The following is a 20,487-nucleotide window of genomic DNA, read 5'->3' as shown; positions in this document are numbered from 1 at the left end:
AGAGTTCACTCAGACTCACGTCCACTGAGTCAGTGATGCCATCTAGCCATCTCATCCTGTCATCCCCTTCTCCTCCTGCCCCCAATCCCTCCCAGCATCAGAGTCTTTTCCAATGAGTCAACTCTTCGCATGAGGTGGCCAAAGAACTGGAGTTTCAGCTTTAGCATCACTCCTTCTAAAGAAATCCCAGGGCTGATCTCCTTTAGAATGGACTGGTTGGATCTCCTTGCAGTCCAAGGGACTCTCAAGAGTCTTCTCCAACACCACAGTTCAAAAGCATCAATTCTTCAGTGCTCAGCTTTCTTCACAGTCCAACTCTCACATCCATACATGACCACAGGAAAAACCATAGCCCTGACTAGACAGACCTTTGTTGGCAAAGTAATGTCTCTGCTTTTGAATATGCTATCTAGGTTGGTCATAACTTTCCTTCCAAGGAGTAAGCATCTTTTAATTTCATGGCTGCAGTCACCATCTGCAGTCATTTTGGAGCCCAAAAAAATAAAGTCTGACACTGTTTGCACTGTTTCCCCATCTATTTGCCATGAAGTGAAGGGACCGGATGCCATGATCTTCGTTTTCTGAATGTTGAGCTTTAAGCCAACTTTTTCACTCTCCACTTTCACTTTCATCAAGAGGCTTTGTAGTTTCTCTTCACTTTCTGCCATAACAATGGTGTCATCTGCATATCTGAAGTTATTGATATTTCTCCCAGAAATCTTGATTCCAGCTTGTGCTTCTTCCAGCCCAGTGTTTCTCATGTACTCTGTATATACATTTAAAACACTTGGACCACCAGTTCTGGAGTGTTTTGAGCTTTTAGACTACTCCTGAAGGGAACAGAGACTGTTAGGAGTGTAGAGAGACTGTTATTCATTTATCTTTGAATTCTTTCAGTGTTGTGGACAGCATTATGAATACACATTTAATAATGTTTCTTTAACAAAGAATTTGAAGGGATAATGAAGCAAAAATAAATAAGAAAAATCTAAGACATTTACAAACTTTCTCCTGAAAGGAAATAACATGTTCTGAAGGCTGGTCAAGAGTGCAAAGGGCCTTAGTCAGGTATTTAAATATGTTGACTTCCCTTGCCTGAAATAGTGGAACATTAGATCTTCCATGAAGACTTAACAACAATACAAATTAATTTATGATATAACTTTTCATGCTAGGCTATCTCTCATAGCCTGTTTGTTAGGGTGGCAGAATCTATGTGAAACTAGGAAGTTTTCAGTCAGTATAAAAAGCATGCTCTATCTCCTAGGACAAAATATATCAGTCTTTAGAGTAGACAAAAAGACTTTACCCTAATTAAAATGTACAGTGAAAGCTGTCTATATGAAAAAATTTGGAAAAACAAAGTTTTTCCTCACCATCTCCCTTTTAGGTAGAAAGAAGACAACCTTACCATTTCTACTTTTTAGATTAAAAAAGCTAGGATTCTAAAAAGCTCAACTTTTTAGAGTGTTACTCAATACCCAGTTTAGTAAGACCACCAAACAGGTCTTATCTCATTTTAGGGAGATATATCCCCAGGCTTGATGACATCCTCCACTGTCATTTCCAATATTAGAATAATATGTGGGTGGCATCTTCAATACTAGAATCCATTTCACTTGGGTTACTTCAGTTCAGGAAAGACTACAGGATAATGGAAAAGAAAAAATGATAAAAAGGAAAAATACTATGCTTTGATATTACTATAACCTTCCAATCTAGTCAATAAAAAAGAGTAAGGTATATAACACTGTATCATTTCTATAGGAAATTACTGGAAAATGATATGCATAGAAATTTGAATAGGCACTAAAAATCTCTGTAAAGAAATGAGTATCATGCATTTTTTTCAGAGGCAAGGAAACAGACAGCCAGGACAGAGGTAGAAGGGAAACTTTTTAAGCTTTTACCTTTTTATACTTTTAGAATTTTGAACTATGACTATATTAACTATTCAATAAGTTAAAATCACATTTAAAAATGAAAAAAAATTATAAAAGATGAGATGACAAAGACTAAAACAGAATAAACAATACTAATGGTCCCAAACAAAAGAAACTGAGTTTTGTGCATTTTATTTAACAAATTTAGGCCATAAACTTAAACCTTCTATACATGATATGAATGTACTGCAGAGGAAACTTGAAGTAAATACTAAACAGGAAATGTTTTTCTGTGGCTTCTTCATAAAACCTTGTTATCTTCTCCTTTTAACATTAGGATTGTATCTGTAAAGAAAGAAACTGAGTCAAATGATATCTAGATAAATGATAGTGTTCCTTTCACAAGTTAAAGGGCTTTCAAAATATGGACATGCTTTGGCAAACAGAATGACAATGCCAGTTTTATCCCTAGGATCAAATATTAAGCAAAGACATTTTTTATTGTCATTTATCCTTTTGATGTTGCTTTGATGACTATTTGGTAAAAGTAAAACATCATCAAAAATCCTGTAAAAGCCTCAAAGTAATTAATGAAAACAACAGTTGAAAAATTAATACATTTTTATACTTCATCCAGACTAGCTGCAAACAGATCTCTCCACTCCCACATTAAATTCTACCATTTGCCCAAAAGAGCATAATGAACCTAAAATATAATTATGTTATAAAAGTCTCCTATAGCAACTGAACAAATGTAGTTGGGTATCTGACTATACTTATGCAAAATCAGCACTATTTGTCAACATTTTCATCAATGATTCATACTTTCAATAATGAAATTAAAAATCAAATTGGCTATAAAACAAGACTCAAAATTACAGTATTTCTTGGGAAAATGTTATTCCACCCTAGCCAGTATCTACCTACAATATTGTATTTTATGCATATTTGAGAGCTAATTATTATGAAGCTTGTTGGGCCTGCAAGCATGCTGAAAATGTTAAATCTGAATTAAATTATTATTACCCATTATAAGTCCTCTAATCCTCTCACAACAACCTGCTTTGAAACTCTAATCCAGCTTCTTATTTTCATGTCTGGTATTTTACTTATCTTATTCCAAACTCCATTCATTCATAATTCTTTCTACTCAGGGCTAAAAATCTCACGTGTCACTCAAATTCACCCAGCTCAGGAACCTTCATTGTCTAAATGCCCCACGGTGGTGGTGGTTTGGTTGCTAAGTCATATCTGACTCTTGCAACCCCATGGTCTGCAGCCCACCAGGCTCCACTGTCCATGGCACTTCCCAGCAGGAATACTGGAGTGGGTTGCCATTTCCTTTTCCAGGGGATCTTCTAGACCCAGGGATCAAACTGCATCTCCTGCACTAGCAGGTGGATTGTCCTCCACTGAGCCACCAGGGAAGCCCAAATGCCCATATATATTTTAAACATCTTGTGATATAGTACAAGGGAATGAAGCCCAAGCCTTTATCCAGTAGTAAAGAGGTGTTCAAGTAGTTAAAAAAAATTAAAAACAAAACAAAATATTATTTAGGTGAAGGTACCAAATGTCTAATTTTAAGGAAAGGGGTCGAAATATTTAAACTCTATCAACAGAACTGAGTGTTATATACAAAAATTCACAAGAAAAGTGAAATTAAACTTTACCTAAAGAGGTCATCAGCAAGAGAGTCTTCTTTTGCATGCTGATTTTGAACCTGTCAAAATTAACATAATTTCAAAGATTTGCTCAATGACGAATATACTGTTAATGAAACTGCCATGCTGGTTGACTGCAGAGGTTAATAGCCGCCTGTTGCTCTGGCTAAGCCATGAGAAAATCACCATAGGAAAAGAATAAAAGCAAAATATAGCAATACAGCATGACCCAAATAAAAGTACATTGGGTTGATTCGTTGGGGTCCTCATACCCTGCTAAACTAAAGAAAAACAGCGTGGACCTTGGAATGCCAAATCAGCCCAAGTTCAGAACATTGCTTGTGCACACACCAAGATGTTTTCCCAAAGCATATGCGGGTCTATGACCTCCAGTTAGGTGACAGCCCTTGTACAAAAAAATAACAAAGGTAGTTTAAAGTAATTAATAAAATGGGAGACATGACCAGGGACACAGGAGGTTGACTTCATGCTGCACAACAGATTCTTTCTGTTGCCAAGACACGAAATAAACATGATGGGGCTCCAAGGAACAGGACTCTTGATCCAAGAGGTCTTGAGTTCCCTGGTCCCATCTTTAAAACTTAAATTTTTCCCCAACTGTGCGTCGACCACTTTTGATTCCTACCTGCTGCGGCAGCTGCAGCAGCTGACCACATTCTGGAGGTCGCCACTTCTCACCCATTCAACAGATCCGTTCCATTTTCCCTTCATGCCAAGATTATTGCAGAAGTCCCCTAATCAAATTTCTCCAGCAAGTCTCCTCTCAAAGGCAACCAACACATATACTGCTAGTTTGTTAAGTTTTTAAACATTTTTTTTCCAACAAAACTCTTTTACTAAATGAAATGTCAATGTTTTGAGATCATACCACTGACAGAAGCCTGCGCCTTCAACCAGAGCAGCTCTCCAGTTAAAGTGGCTCTCCTCACAGTCCCAAATCAGGCCTCAGAAACTGCTACTAAATTACCTCATCCACAAAATAATTTTACACACAAACTCACCAAACTGCTAAAGCACCTTTGAGACTTAGGACTGGAAATACCCTGAGCTGTGTGCACCCTTCCTCAAGTCCAGCTGTGATCTTATCGTGTGCCATTCAAAACCCTTCAATGACTTCCCCAACCTACCAAAGAAAACACACACTCTTGAGTCTGACGACCCCTAAATGGGAAAGGGTCTTCATGACCTGGCTCCATTCTACTTTCTCAATCACTTCTCACCCTCTTCTTCCTGAACCCTATTAAAGCCAGATAAACTGAATCACATAGAGACAAAACACCACACACACCTCCCAACAAACATACTGGCCTCTCTCTGCTTTTGTTCATGTTTCTTCCTCTATCTAGAAATTACTTCCTTTTCCTCCTCTTTCCAAAGCTGACCATCTTTCAAGGTGCATTTGCTCAATAATTATTTACTGCCTCCTATGTGTCAAGGAACATGTTCTTCACCTCTTGAACAATGGCTTTCTGAGTCTCTTCATTTCAAAATAAGTCTGACACTGCCATGATTGAAATGCATAACCAACAGGGACCACTGCTCAGTGTGCTGTGGCAGCCTGGATGAGAGGGGACGGATACACGCATGTGAAGGGACTCGTGCCTGAGCACCTTCACAGTTCACCCGAAACTGTCACAACACTGTTAACCAACTATACCCCAATACAAAATAAATAACTTAAAAACATAAAAATAAGTCTGATATGAAGAACGCCCACAAAACTTTAGCTATGTGCTCCTAGATTCTTATCAATTTCTACTTTCTGTTACAATTATTTGTATCATGTCTCCACTAAAGAAGTGTAAGTTCACTGAATGCAGCTACTGTTTGTTTACTATAAATAATTTACATTTATGTATTTCTAGATACTATCTTAAAACAGTTTCTAAGAAAAACTCACTTAATCTTCATATAACTTCATTACTATTTTACACTATTACCCCAATTTTAACCAATAAGTAACAGAGACTTGCTACTGCTGCTAAGTCACTTCAGTCGTGTCCGACTCTGTGCGACCCCAGAGACAGCAGCCCACCAGGCTCCGCCGCCCCTGGGATTCTCCAGGCAAGAACACTGGAGTGGGTTGCCATTTCCTTCTCCAATGCATGAAAGTGAAGAGTGAAGTGAAGTCGCTCAGTCGTGTCCGACTCTTTGCGACCCCATGGACTGCAGCCTCCCAGGCTCCTCTGTCCATGGGATTTTCCAGGCAAGAGTGCTGGAGTGGGTTGCCATTGCCTTCTCCGAAGGAACAGAGACTTAGGTTAAGAAAAATCAGAAAACTGTCATATGCAAGAACTGGGATTGACCAGGTCTACTTGAATAAGGGCACAGCTTATACTTGCAGGGATTCAAACTTACCAGGATGATTTCCTATTCATAAAATGAAATGTCAAAATGAAATTACATCTTTTTACATTGTCTAATAAGTACAGCAGAACACAAATGGAAGACACAAATAGATGGAGATATATACCATGCTCTTGGATTGTAAAAATCTATATTGTGAAAATGAGTATACCTAAATACCAAAATGAGTATTACCCAAAGCAATTACCCATTCAATGCAGTCCCTATCAAATGACCAAAAGTAGTTTTCACAGAATTAGAACAAATAATTTCACAATTTGTATGGAAACACAAAAGACTCTGGATAGCCAAAGCAATCTTGAGAAAGAAGAACAGAACTAGAGGAATCAACTGTCTTGACTTCAGACTATACTACAAAGCTACAGTCATCAAGACAGTATAGTATTAGTACAAAGACAGAAATATAGATCACTGGAACAAAACAGAAAGTCCAGAGATAAATCCACAAACCTATGGACACCTTATCTTTGACAAAGGAGGCAAAAATAAACAATAGAGAAAAGACAGTCTCTTCAACAAGTGGTGCTGGGAAAACTGGTGAACTACGTAAAAGAGTGAGACTGGAACACTTTCTGACAGCACACACAGAAATAAGCTCCAAGGGGGTTAGAGACCTAAATGTGAGACCAGACACGATGCAGAGTACTCTTCAACATAAATCACAGCCACAGCCTCTATGACCCACTTCCTAAAGTAATGGAAATAAAAACAAAAATAAGCAAATGGGACCTACTTAAAAGCTTTTGCTCAATGAATAAAACTATAAGCAAAGTGAGAAGACAGCTCTCAGAAAAGGATAAAATAGTAGCAAATGAAACAACTGACAAAGAATCTCCAAATGTACAAGCAGTTCAATACCAGAAAAACAAACAGCCTAATCAAAAAGTGGGCAAAAGACCTAAACAGCTATTTCTCCAAAGAAGACATACAGAAGGCTAATAACACATGAAAAGATGCTCAACATCACTCATTATCAGAGAAATGAAAATCAAAACCACAATGAGGTATCATCTCACACTGGTCAGAATGCCCATCATCAAAAAGTCTACAAACAACAAATGCTGGAGAGGGTGTGGAGAAAAGGGAATCATTTTACACTGTTGGTGGGAATGCAAACTGATACAACCACTATAGAGAAGAGTATGGAGATTCCTTAAAAAACTGAATAGAAATGCCATACAGCCCAGCAATCCCACTGCTGGGCATATACCTGATGGAAACCAGAATTGAAAGAGACACATGTACCCAAATGTTCACTGCCACACTATTTATAATAGTTAGGAGATGGAAGCAACCTAGATGTCCACTGACAGATGAATGGATAAGGAAGCTGGGATACATACACACAGTGGAATATTACTCAGCTATAGAAAGGAACGCATTTGAGTCAGTTCTAATGAGATGGATGACTCTGGAACCTATTATAGAGTGAAGTAAGTCAGAAAGAGAAAGACAAATACTGTATATTAACTCCTATATATGGAATTTAGAAGATCCTACATTCAGGGCAGCAAAGGAGACACAGATGTAAAGAACACTTTTGGACTCAGTGGGAGAAAGCAAGGGTGGGATGATGTGAAAGAAGAGCATTGAGACATGCACATTACCATATGTAAAACAGATGACCAGTGCAAGTTCCATGCATGAAGCAGGGCACCCAAAGTCAGTGCTCTGGGACAACCTAGAGGGACAGGGTGGGAAGGGAGGTGGGAGAGGGGTTTACGATGCAGGTGACACATGTACACCTATGGACGATTCATGTTGATGTATGGCAAAAACCATCACAATATTGTAAAGCAATTATCCTCTAATTAAAATAAATTAGTTAAAAAAGAAAAATCAGCTTTATTTTGTATATCTAAGTAAAACTATTAAGTAAAATAGTGTTAAAAAACAGAAATAAATGTCATTCCTATTACTGGCATTTTTCAGTGGCTTGGGAGAACTACATATCACAGTCTTTCAAAATCCAAATCAGGTTGGGTAGAATTCAAAGAGTTATTATGTTTAATGCACAGAATGAACATATCCTATATTCAAAGAGAGTATGGGAACTAAGTGATAGTGAAAACTAAGACTGGTCTGCAGTAAAAGGAGAAAGAAGGACTTAACAAAACAAAAGGCAGGGAACACAGAAGAGTAGCTAGAGCAAGCACAGGGAAATGAGGCATCAAGGCAGTAGCACATGTGTATAGGAGCTGTAGCCATGCAGAAGAACAAAGCCAACTCTATTATCTGAGAGAGCAAACTCTTAGAGTACCTGAAATTGCTCTAGAAAAAAAAAGGAGATTTGGTAGAATAAATCTAGAACACAGTCTCTCTACTAATGCTAATGAAATAAAAGAAAGAAACAAGTCAGCAGCTGCACCATCATTCTCTCAGCTTCACCCCATCCAAGAACAAATGACACTCACCAGTTATAAACTAATCAAGATGCAGACTTCAAAAACATGGCCATGCAAAGAACCCAAAGACTAATGCAACGGATTCCTAACACTCCTCCAACTCATTAAAAGGTGCTACAGAACTGTCCAAACCTGAGAATTCTTACTAATACTACAAATTTGGGAAGGAGCAGACTGAGCAGGAAAGAGAAAACAACTCCTGGTGGACTGCTGGGAGGGGACTAATGGCACGGAGAAGTGAGTAAGTGGGACTGACACTGACCAAAGACAGGCTCCAGGCATCCCCGACAGATCAGGCAAATAACCTGAAATACTAGGTTCTTCTCTTCACTCCCTGGTACATATTTAATCCATTCTCAGAAAGAGCAGCACATAGCTTTACCTGACCACCCCACCACTCCCACGTCAATTCAGTGTTTTCAGGCAACAGCAAGTAGATGGGCCATGCTACGTGCCTTTGACTGAATACGTTGCCATACTGACAAGTATAGGGCAGGAGTGATTTTAACTACATTCAATTTCTGCCTCAAACTGCTTCCTTTTTAAATAATTTTATTTATTTACTTTTGGCTGTGCTGGGTCTTCACTGCTACGCAGGCTTTTCTCTAGTTGCAGCAAGTGGGGGCTTCTCCACTTGTCGTGCACAGGCTTCTCACCGAGGCGGCTTCTCCCGTTGTGGAGCACGGGCTCTAGGGGGTGTGGGCTCAGGAGTTGCGGCTCCGAGGCTCCAGAGCACGGGCTCAGTACTTGTGGCTCACGGGCTTAGCTGCTTGGCAGCATGTGGGATCTTCCCACATTAGGGATCGAACCCATGTCTCCTGCACTGGCAGGAGAATTCTTTACCACTGAGCCACCAGGGAAGCCCCAAACTGGTTTTAGAATGTAATCCCTGCATAAGACATCACACGCCGTGTCACACAGCAAACAGTATCTGGACAGGTATTTTACTTTAAATAGCGGCAAAATTAAAGAAAACAGCAAAGCCACTCCACATCTAGATGGGAAAAAGAGAGAGACTAGAACAGAACATGCCAAAGACAGTTAAAGAACCTGGTCTGTAAGAAACAATAACCCATGAATAAGACACATAAAATTAACAAGAACATGAAAGCAATAAAATAAGAACAAAAAAGTTAAATGATAGGAAAAACACAATGAAATGAAATGGGAATGAATGCTAAGTAAACAACTGAAACTGTAACGATACCATTTCAGAATTAAGAAATGAGAAATAGCTAACACAGTTTCCACTATTATAAATGTTGTATTAAGTAGTATCTTATGTAATTCTCACAAAAAGCCTGTGAAATGGAGGTACTATTATTGTTCCCATTATGCATAGGAGGAGACAGAGGAATAATAATAATAATGTTTAAATGGGTAATTAGGATTTTAATTATTTCTAATTAGGTATAATGAAGTCAAGATCACATAACATAGCTGGTGAGGAATAGAACATATACAACTGAAATTTGAATTTCTGATATAGTTAAAGAGCTTAAAGAAAACCACAATGAATTTAATAAAGGAGAGTAATGTCTTAAATGTAGTGATCCCAGCAAATATAAAAATGTCTTTAAGGAGGTAATGCAAAAGTTCCTTGAAATAAAAAAGAACTGCATCTACAAATCAAAATCGCATACTGTATCGCAGGAAACAAGAAGGAAGAATGATCAATACTGAGATATACTCTGATTGTTACTGACTTTCAGACCTGCGAAGGAATATGGTAGACATGCAAGTCACCTAAAAAGAGGGGAAAGGGCCCTGGCATGAGGTGGGGGTGCGGAAGTACAAATAATTTCCCCACTCTTCACAGCCAGGAGTCAACAAACAATTATCTAAAAGCAATATGCACTTTGAAGCAAAAACTGATTCTAACCTGACAGTGTTTTTCTTTAGGGGTCTCAGGAAATACCTAGAAAGAAGAAACAGTCACACAAGTTCAGCAGTGCTTTCACTTTTACTTCTTTCGATCAATCTGTCTCCCTCTTCCCCTCCTCAATAAAGAGATGTCTAGAACATTATGCATTTGACGTTTAAATGGATAACTGGGATTTTAAGTTCTTCATTCTTTTGTTTACTATTATAATTCTTTGGAATGCACATCTATAAAATAAGAAAGCAAATTATTCTTTCAAAAAATAAAGAACTAAAGTATGGTATATCCATTCTTCCATTTTCTGACAGTTAATAATCCTGACAACGCTATTTTTTGAGTGACCTAACAATTTTTTGATTTTAAAAAAAGCATGTTTAAAGACAAATTTCTGAATACTACATTTAACCCATAATAAAGCAAAATATAAGTCCTGAGATGTTGTCAAGTACCAAAGCTAGCTTTTGTCCTGCCCTGTGGGGATATGCAAACCACAAAAACCCAGGCTCTCCTTTGATATCTGTGTGGGAAATGAGCATTATGAAAGAAAACCCAAGACAAGGAATAAAGGACTCCACCATTAAAGGGTAAAACGGGAACAAACTCTACAACACAAAAAAAACACCACAAATAAACTTGCTTGTCTTGACCCTGATACAAACTGAAAGAAAGAAATTTTAAAAAATCTCACTAAGTTTATAATGACAGGTGAGCCTTCACTCAAGCTTCAGGTCCAAATATGTACTAACTAGCTGAATGGTCCAAAAACATTACAAGCAGAGATTAAAGGAGTCTCATATTTCTGGAGGAAATAAATCTGAAATTAGACTTAAGGATTCCCAACAGATCAAGTTCCCAAAGAAAATGAGCAGTTCACATTCAAAGATGACAAATACGTATTTGGAAACAAGGCACCCTGAGAGAGAACTAGATTAAACATATCAACACTTTAGGTACTTAATATAAAACAGAAGCTTTAAAATATCAGCAGGGAACAAGATTTAGAAATAAATGAAATGCACTTTCAGAAATGAAACCACACAGTATGATGAATGAAAACTCAATGGATGACCAAAATACCAACCAGACAGATCTGACGAGAGAAGTACTAAACTGGAAGACAATCTGAAGAAATTATCAAAAGTAAAATCCAAAGAAACAAAGCAGTGAAATATCTAGAAAGGAGGTAAGACACATTGAGGAGAAACAGGGACTTATGTCACATCAGAGCCCAAGAAAGTGATACTGCCCCTGCTCCCCAGTTACCAAACAGCCTGCCGATACCATCAGTGGAGCCACCTTTAGTTTCCAGGAACGGTGGGTAATCAGGCAATACGAAGAGCCGAGAAGACGACTTTCTGACTTTGGATGTGGACTCTGATTCTCTCTCAACTCAGTGGTCACGGGTTTCTGAATTCTTAACTGCCATGTAGTACTTCTATACTAAAAGGCTCCTCGGTTTAATGAATTTTTGTTCAGTTCTTCAGTTTAAAAAAAGGGGTTGAAAGAATTATGGATCAGGTGGACAGTCCTGTTATAGAATATACACTAGGGACTCATAATACCCAGAAAGTAAAGGAAGCATATTTTTGTATTCTCTCCTCTGAGTTCTCATTAGAGTTTATAAACACATGCAGCTGATTATCTGTAAAACAGTGAGTTTTTGGAAACCACATCCTAACATGGAGAGCTGTATAGCTGTTCATATTTTCCCAAAAGAGCAATTTTATAACTGAGGTTTGGGTTCCTGAGACGTAGGTAGCAAATTAGTTGCACATACGATCAGTAAATTTAGAAGTCCCTTAAAGAACTGTTATGGAAAGCTGCAAATTAATCTTAACTGTAACTCAGGAATTTTTCTGAATGAATAACCTCAGGTCACTTATCTTAAGTTTGGTTTTTAAGAAGAATTTGCTCTAAGGAAATCACCAGGGATCAAACAATCAAACAAGTTACTGGGTCTGGTTCCTACTAACCTCCATTTCCTGCCTCAACCACTCTTCTAATTCTGTATTCTTTCGAGCATGATGAGCTATTAGATCTGATCCTCCAATGATGTGTGGAAGTTTTCCTGCTCCAGGAAATGTGACCTGTAAAACAGTAAACCTTGTTAAATGCACTAAAAAATTAAGACAATCATATTAAAAAAAAAAAAAAAACTTAAAAACAAAAAGACTGTAAATCACATGTAAGTACTAAACATATTTATATCCCATAAATCAAAATGAGTGAAAGAGGGAGGAAACTGAGTCATTTCATTGATTTGAGTATATACAGAAAAATTCAGACAAATCCTTTCATTAGAGGCAATCCTGTTAAACTTCTTTTAGTATAAAAATTTAATTTCTTTTAGTCTCAAAAAATTTCCTTGGCCAAGGATATTAGTATTTTTAAGAGTTTAAAATTTTTCCAAACTATTTTCCAGAAGTTTGTACTACTTTATACTTCACCACTCCTGTGCCAGCAGTGAATATTATATTGCTTTTTAGGTGGTTAACTTCATTAATTAAAAAATTTAGTATGTCTTTGCATTTTAATTTAATGAGATTGTGTAATATGATATTGAATGCGAATGCCCCTGTGCTACTCATGTGGGCTGGAAAATAAGCGGGAGATATTTCCCATTGTCCACTCTAAGTAGAAGAGATTCTTCCTGTTAAATGGCATTCAGAACACTTTAATCATATTTTAATACTCTAAATGGCTCTAAAGTCATAGACAGAAAACTACTGTTAATAGTAGCTCACATTCGAGAGGAAAAAGCTACAGCACCCTGTAGTCACAGCAAAAATCAGATAGATCATGTTTGAGAGAAAAGCCATCTTTCACAGAAATCACTCTTGAAAAAATTACTGTATTCTGATCAAATGCATAAGCAAAACCTAGCAGGTCAATAGTAGTATGGAGCAAGAAACAAACACCCTAGAATAGAAACAAAAAGAATACAGATAGGATGAGAAACAGTTTTTCAGCACTCCATGCTTTCATTGCTGAGGACACAGGTTTGATTCCTAGTTGGATACTAAGATCCTATAAGCTGCACTGAGCAACCAAAAGATGACCAAAACAAGAAAGAAAGAAAAAGAACTAGGAGGACCCTAGCCAAAAGCCTACTGTGTAAGGTAGAAAAAAAAAAAAATGGGTAAACAGCATCCTTTAAAGAATTCAACCTTAATAAAGTTTTATATATTAAGTGTCAGGGTATGTACTTACTAGAGTAACTTTTAACTGTTTTAAGCAGAAGAAATAGCATCAGCTTTCAACATAAACCGCTTTTATTACTATTTAGTATATTTCTAAAAACATTTCAAACACTGCACTCTTGTTGCATTTTAAAGGAATACATACCTTTTTGAATTTCTTGAAATTCTTTAGTTCACCATAATCATTATTCACATTGGATGCATTTCTGGAGGTGGAGTTACAAACCACCAGTGATCGAAATTCAGTCAGTAACATTTTCTTTGGAAGCATCTCATCACCATCCTGAAGTTCACAATTGTTCTTAAACAGTGTTAAGATGGATAAAATAAGAAGGAAAAGGAAAATTACTTGTCACTTAAAGAACCTCTATAAAAAAGTTCAAATATCTGAAAAACCAGTAAAATTAAAAAAAAAGGTTTATTTCTGACATCTGAACTTTGTACTTGAAATCAAATCTTATCTATTTCAAAACCAGAAAATTACTCAAGTAGTATTTCTGACTCTAACCTCAGAAACATTTATAACATACTCATGTATGACAAAAGACTAAAAAGCCATAAAGTATTTGAAATTTAATAGCATCTTCTAATAAAAATCATCCCAATAAACAATTTATCTTCTTGTATATATTTTCTTGGCAAGAAACAGTTTGCTTCTTTTCCTTAAAACCATACACTGAAATTATTATATAATCCATTCTACACGTTATCTATACTATACTTAAGTTTTCTTGATTTTCAATAATGTATGTTTTTTATTAGTTTGGACACCTCAAAAAACTCAACCACTAATTCTGGGCACATCACCTCACTAACTGAAAGCCACTTTTTAAATTCCAGATTAACAGTTATTTAATCAGTGTGAAGATTCCTTTCTGTTGCTGAAAGAGATTCTTTATGTCATTAACTATTAACTAAGTACCTACATATCCACGTTCTTACAGCTGCCCAAGGCTGATCATCTTAGTTTTTTAAACTGCTTTACTATATATCCATTTGCAAGCTGCTAACAGGACTAGGATAAAGACAGTAAGGGAGAGATGAAAAAAACAGAAAAATCAAAAGAAAAGGTTCTGGGCCAAAGATCTAAATAGACATTTCTCCAAAGAAGACATACAGATGGCTAACAAACACATGAAAAGATGCTCAACATCACTCATTATCAGAGAAATGCAAATCAAAACCACTATGAGGTACCATTTCACACAGTCAGAATGGCTGCAATCCAAAAGTCTACAAATAATAAATGCTGGAGAGGGTGTGGAGAAAAGGGAACCCTCTTACACTGTTGGTGGGAATGCAAACTAGTACAGCCACTATGGAGAACAGTGTGGAGATTCCTTAAAAAACTGGAAATAGAACTGCCTTATGATCCAGCAATCCCACTGCTGGGCATACACACTGAGGAAACCAGAAGGGAAAGAGACACGTGTACCCCAATGTTCATCGCAGCACTGTTTATAATAGCCAGGACATGGAAGCAACCTAGATGTCCATCAGCAGATGAATGGATAAGAAAGCTATGGTACATATACACAATGGAGTATTACTCAGCCATTAAAAAGAATTCATTTGAATCAGTTCTAATGAGGTGGATGAAACTGGAGCCTATTATACAGAGTGAAGTAAGCCAGAAGGAAAAACACCAATACAGTATACTAACGCATATATATGAAATTTAGAAAGATGGTAACGATAACCCTGTATACGAGACAGCAAAAGAGACACTGACGTATAGAACAGTCTTATGGACTCTGTGAGAGAGGGAGAGGGTGGGAAGATTTGGGAGAATGGCATTGAAACATGTAAAATATCATGTATGAAACGAGATGCCAGTCCAGATTCAATGCACGATACTGGATGCTTGGGGCTGGTGCACTGGGACGACCCAGAGGGATGGTGTGGGGAGGGAGGAGGGAGGAGGGTTCAGGATGGGGAACACATGTATACCTGTGGTGGATTCATTTTGATATTTGGCAAAACTAATACAATTATGTAAAGTTTAAAAATAAAACAAAATTAATTATAAAAAAAAAAAATTAAAAAAAAAAAAAAAGAAAAGGTTCATGTGACAGTGACAGAATGTAATCAGGAACTCTAATAAAATAACAATAGCCTAATATTTCTGTAGTTTGTTCTAGAGTTTACAAATATTTCATATCCATTACTCTATTTTATATAAACAACAACGCTATTGTAGAAATATCAAGTGTTTTTATAAACAAAAGACTTGAAGTTCGTAAATGTGAAAATGAGCTATTAAAAGTCTCATATCTATGGAGTAGAGGGCAGAGAATTACACTCAGGCTTTCTCCACATTCTTTTTGCTATACCATGTTTATAATATGATCTGTCCATTTCCAGAGGAAGTATAATTATGAAATAGACCAAAATTATAGAAACAGAATCAGTTTTAATCCTAAGAATGAAGACTCGTAAAAAAAATCAATGAAATGACAGTCAATATAAGTTAAATCTTTATAAAATTAAAAAATTCCTCACAGGTAGTTCTTTAGTTGACCAGACTGATTCTTTCTTGAGCTCACACTTCTTCTTAATTTCATTTTCTTGCTAAAGAAATAAAAAATATTGTTCATAAGAGTTACCAGATGGAACCTTTCTGAAAACCTTAGAGATTATTCATGTTCTTGATCTATGACTTTCAAGTATCTTTCCTAGAGAAACTATGAGATGAGAATAGAAATATATTTAGAAAAAGACTGTAGGATGAGTTATAAGAGTAAAGAACTGGAAGCAATCTAAGTTCATACAAGTTATGTAAAGAGTATAATATGAGAAATGATCATAATATAAAGGAATTACAATGGCTATAAAATTGCATTAACATTTGAGTCCAACTTGAAAAACAAGATTTAAAAAAGAAAATGCCAAAATATTAACTGTGGCTATCTACAGAAGATAGGATTATCAACAAATTGTTATATTTTTATTTTTCATATTTCTACATGATTGTGTTATTACTTTTACAGTCAAAAATAAAAACAAATTTTTAAGGATGTCTATCTAAATTTATTTAGAATTGAATGTTAAATATCCTTAATCCAGGAAGAGTTATTTTAATTGTTCAAGGTATTTATCTATTAAAAAAATGGAGACTGCTTTGCATAAAATCATACTATCCTTCATATTCATATATCCAGCTCATGTACTAGATAAAAGTACATTACACAGATAGCTTTCTAATACTTTCAATAAAAACTACAATCCCTTTGGATACAATAGGGGGGCATATCATTTTACATCAAATTTTCAATGATTCAGTAATAAAAATGCAGAAAAATGTTAATAAGTTGGAAAGAAAAAGCAAAATGTACTCTGAGCTTACTTAGAGACTAAAGAAATTAATGTTATTTATCAGTAGTAAGATTAAAAATGTCTATGCCAAGGCTACCACATACCCTTTAATTGAGTATTTTCACATACATCACCCACTATAAATTGTTGTCACAATCACATTTTAACCCCCTACCTTTTTTTCCCCATTCTGTCTTACTCCCTCAAACTTGCTCATCCCCTTGAGCAAGTTTTTATTTCCTATCTCATAGAATCACACTATAAAACCATACCCAGAGCCTTGGACTGTAAGCTTGGGAATTTTCCAATACTTTTTCCTCTCTCCTCATTTCTCTTATTAAGTTAATCACCACGTCCTAGAGATTCTACATTCTAAAGTTCTATCAAACTTATCCTCTCAGACTGCCTTTCATGTTAGCACACCCAGTGTCTAGAATGAATGACATTTTGAGAAAGCTGACAAAGGCAACAGCTAAAATAGGGTGAACCAAGGATTTCTGTCCCAGTTGTCAAAACCTAGATAAGTCAGCTTGGCAAGTTGCGTAACTCCTACGCCAGTCTCCAAATCTGTCAGTGTACATTGCTGTAGCCAATATGACGGTATCCAGTAAACGACAGGTGTAACTGCCGGGCTTTCACAGATGCTACAGGCTTCCCTGGTGGCTCAGACAGTAAAGAATCTGCCTGCAATGTGGGAGACCTAGGTTTGATCCCCGGGTTGGGAAGGTCCCCTGGAGGAGGAGGGCATGGCAATCCGCTCCAGTATTCTTGCCTGGAGAATCCCCATGGACAGAGGAGCCTTGTGGGCTACAGACCATGGTGTCACAAAGAGTCAGACACGATTGAGTGACTAAGCACATAGTTATTTAAGAGAAGAGGAAACCTTAATTCAAAATAGAAGGGTAGAAAAGAGGTGAAGAAGAGACTTCTGTAGACAGTGGGTGCTGTTAGGAGGAAAGTTAACAAGGATGTGGAGTCATGTCGGCATTTTATGAAGACTGGGGAATTGAAAGTAAAGCCAAGACTCTGGCACAGCTGTCATTCACATAAGGATAAGCTCCTAACAGGGGTATCTAGCCGATAGCTTTCTATTTTAGCTTATAGGAAATCTTACAGACATGCTAGAATCCATATTTAATCCCCAAACAGAAAAATGATCATTCTAATATCAATGTATTTTAGAAAACGTCCTTCTGATATACAGCTAAGGAAGCCAATGCCAGAGAGAAGTATCATAATTTTGCCGTCTTGAGCTTCCCTGGTGGCTCGGTGGTGAAGAACCTGCCTGCAATGCAGGAGACGTGGCAGGAGCCGCAGGTTCAACTCCTGGGCTGGGAAGATGCCCTGGAGGAAAAAATGGCAACCCATTCCAGTATTCTCGCCTGGATTTCCTTTTTCAAAAAAGTTTTAAACAATTATCTTATATTGAAAGCAAAAATACTTTTGTTAACAAGGTTCTTACTAAAAAAGTATAAATATAGTGATTTAACTTTAGTATTTCCAGAAGCATGTCACAATCAAGTTGCTACTCACTCTCCAAAAGTATGCTACGACATATTTATGTTGTACCTTGTTTTTATTCAGAATATCATGAATCCTTGAAAAAAAAAAATAAAAAAAGGACAAAGGAAATTATGCTGCAGAATCATAGAGCAAAATAAAGTAATTACATTCCCTGGTATCATTATACAGCATATAAACCTTGGCATTAAATGAAATGTCTTTCCAGGTCCACAAAAAACTGTTTAAAAAACTTTAAAAGTGTTTCTCATATCACTGGAGGGTATATGATGCTCACTTCTTGTCTCTCCCACTCTGGGCCCTAATGCCCAGTTCCTTGGGTGACATGAGCCCTGAGAGAATGTGTGGTCAAAGCAGGTCATAGGAATTAATTTGCAGACAGGATTGACCAAAGTATTCTGGGACTAAAACTACAGCTCTGTCAGACAGAGCTGTGATACTGCCAAGTGGTGGACCCATCTGCAAAAGAATTTAAGAAAAAGAAAAAAAAAAGCCCATTAGAAAAGATATAAACTATGTAAAAGGACAAGAAGACTAGGAAAAAAAATCAGGAAAAATTAGAAACATAGGAGGATAGGATCCCACAAGGCATTCCCAAAGGCGTGGCCAAAGTAACGTAAATAGGGCCTGACTTTCTAAAGACTATAGTATTAAGTACTAGCCTGAACACAGATTCTTGTATAGTCTGGAGCTGAAGTGACAATGAAAACTCAGAGTGAAAGTAGAATAAATACATCTAATAAACATCTTTATAAAGGGATATAAATTTATTAAATTTAGGACATCCCTTGGATTTCATCAAATGCCATATTAAATCAACTTATCTAATTCTCCACTACAATGGAAATTGCTACAGAAGTGACTTATAGGATATATAAACCTCTTGGTTCAATTAATCTTTTCTGTAACATGACAACTAATCCTTTTTAAAACTTTGATAATAGACTTGTCTGTCTCTGAAGTTCTCAATCTTGCTGACAGATATCTCAGTATCCATACTCTTTCTCCCTTATTAATATAACTTTTATATTAATTAAGGGACAGTGTTGTCCTAAGTGATGTACTAAGTTTAAAGCATTTCCCAGACCCTCTTGGAGATTGAGGGTTAGGGCTGGGGTTGGCAAAGACCATAACTAAATCCTGGCCAACAACCAAAGTCATCAAGTGGGGCTTCTGAGAAAGCTCCTTAGAATGGACTCAAGCGGAAAGCCCTTTACCCTGTTTCCTTTCCACCTTCTTCCTCCTCCCAGGCAAGCTGACCTGATGGCCAGAGGTGCCATCTCATGGAGCAGAAAGACATACACCTAGGAAATTAATACCAGCAACTACCAAGCAGCTTTGGTTACATACCTCTGGACATCTTCTACAGGAAAAAAAAAAAAAATCCTATCTTATTTAAGCCACTGATCTTAGAATTTTTAAAGACAGCAAAGGAATTCTTAACACAATGCAGGAATTTTTTCTGGAAAGAAAACTGGACATGCTGAATCAGGATCTCCGGGCCTTTGGTCTGGGAATCCCTATTTTTAAAAGCTCACCAGGTGATTCTGATGCACTGGTCCAAAGAGGGCATTAAGTATTCACTCATAAGAAGTAATGAACAATGAGGACTTTTTCCTTCATGTGAAGATACCAGTGTATAGGCTAAGTGAAGTGAAAGTCGCTCAGTTGTGTCCAACTCTTTGTGACCCCATGTACTATACAGTCCACGGAATTCTCCAGGCCAGAATACTGGAATGGGTGGCCATTCCCTTCTCCAGGGTATAGGCTAAACAGGACATATATTCTGATTCTTTAATAACAGTTACAGATTTATATAGTGCTTGATACACACTAGGTTCTCATCCTCACTCAACTGTGTCTGACTCTATAACCCCATGAACTGTAGCCCACCAGGCTCCTCTGTCCATGGGACTTTCCAGGCAAAAATACTGGAGTAGGTTGTCATTTCCTACTCTAGAGGATGTTCCTGACCCAGGGATTGAATCCGCACCTCCTGCATTTGGCAGGCAGATTCTTTACCACTGCACTACCCGGGAATCTTCAGATTCTCAACAAACGCTTATCACATTGTTGCATCTGTGCTCTCACCTAATGCGGTAACTAACCTACAAATAGTAGGCTGCTTAATAATGCATAAAATAGGAAACAATCTAAAAATTAATCTTTGTTGTCTTAGAACAAAGCTAGTAAAACAAATTACCAATATTCATGAAAAGAGGATAGAAC

At 37.0% G+C, this 20,487-nt stretch overlaps 1 protein-coding gene across 3 annotated transcripts in view; it reads right to left on the bottom strand.

The window, feature by feature from the left end:
• Nucleotides 1-2,059: 2,059 nt before the first annotated feature.
• The window catches only part of NBN (nibrin), a 56,642-nt gene continuing 38,214 nt past the window's right edge, over nucleotides 2,060-20,487 (bottom strand). For all 3 annotated transcript variants that reach the window (XM_019973836.2, XM_070802935.1, XM_070802936.1), the window contains exons 12-16: nucleotides 15,925-15,993; nucleotides 13,568-13,723; nucleotides 12,196-12,309; nucleotides 3,557-3,606; nucleotides 2,060-2,228 (exon numbers count right to left, since the gene is read on the bottom strand). In XM_019973836.2, coding sequence (XP_019829395.2) covers nucleotides 2,198-2,228; nucleotides 3,557-3,606; nucleotides 12,196-12,309; nucleotides 13,568-13,723; nucleotides 15,925-15,993 — 420 coding nt within the window. In that variant the 3' untranslated portion in view covers nucleotides 2,060-2,197. The remainder of the gene's footprint in view (nucleotides 2,229-3,556; nucleotides 3,607-12,195; nucleotides 12,310-13,567; nucleotides 13,724-15,924; nucleotides 15,994-20,487) is intronic.

The sequence above is a fragment of the Bos indicus genome, chromosome 14 (assembly GCF_029378745.1).
Source record: "Bos indicus isolate NIAB-ARS_2022 breed Sahiwal x Tharparkar chromosome 14, NIAB-ARS_B.indTharparkar_mat_pri_1.0, whole genome shotgun sequence".
Lineage (NCBI taxonomy): Eukaryota > Metazoa > Chordata > Mammalia > Artiodactyla > Bovidae > Bos > Bos indicus.
Note: the sequence above shows the minus strand (reverse complement) of the source record. Positions and strands in the feature narration are given on the sequence as shown.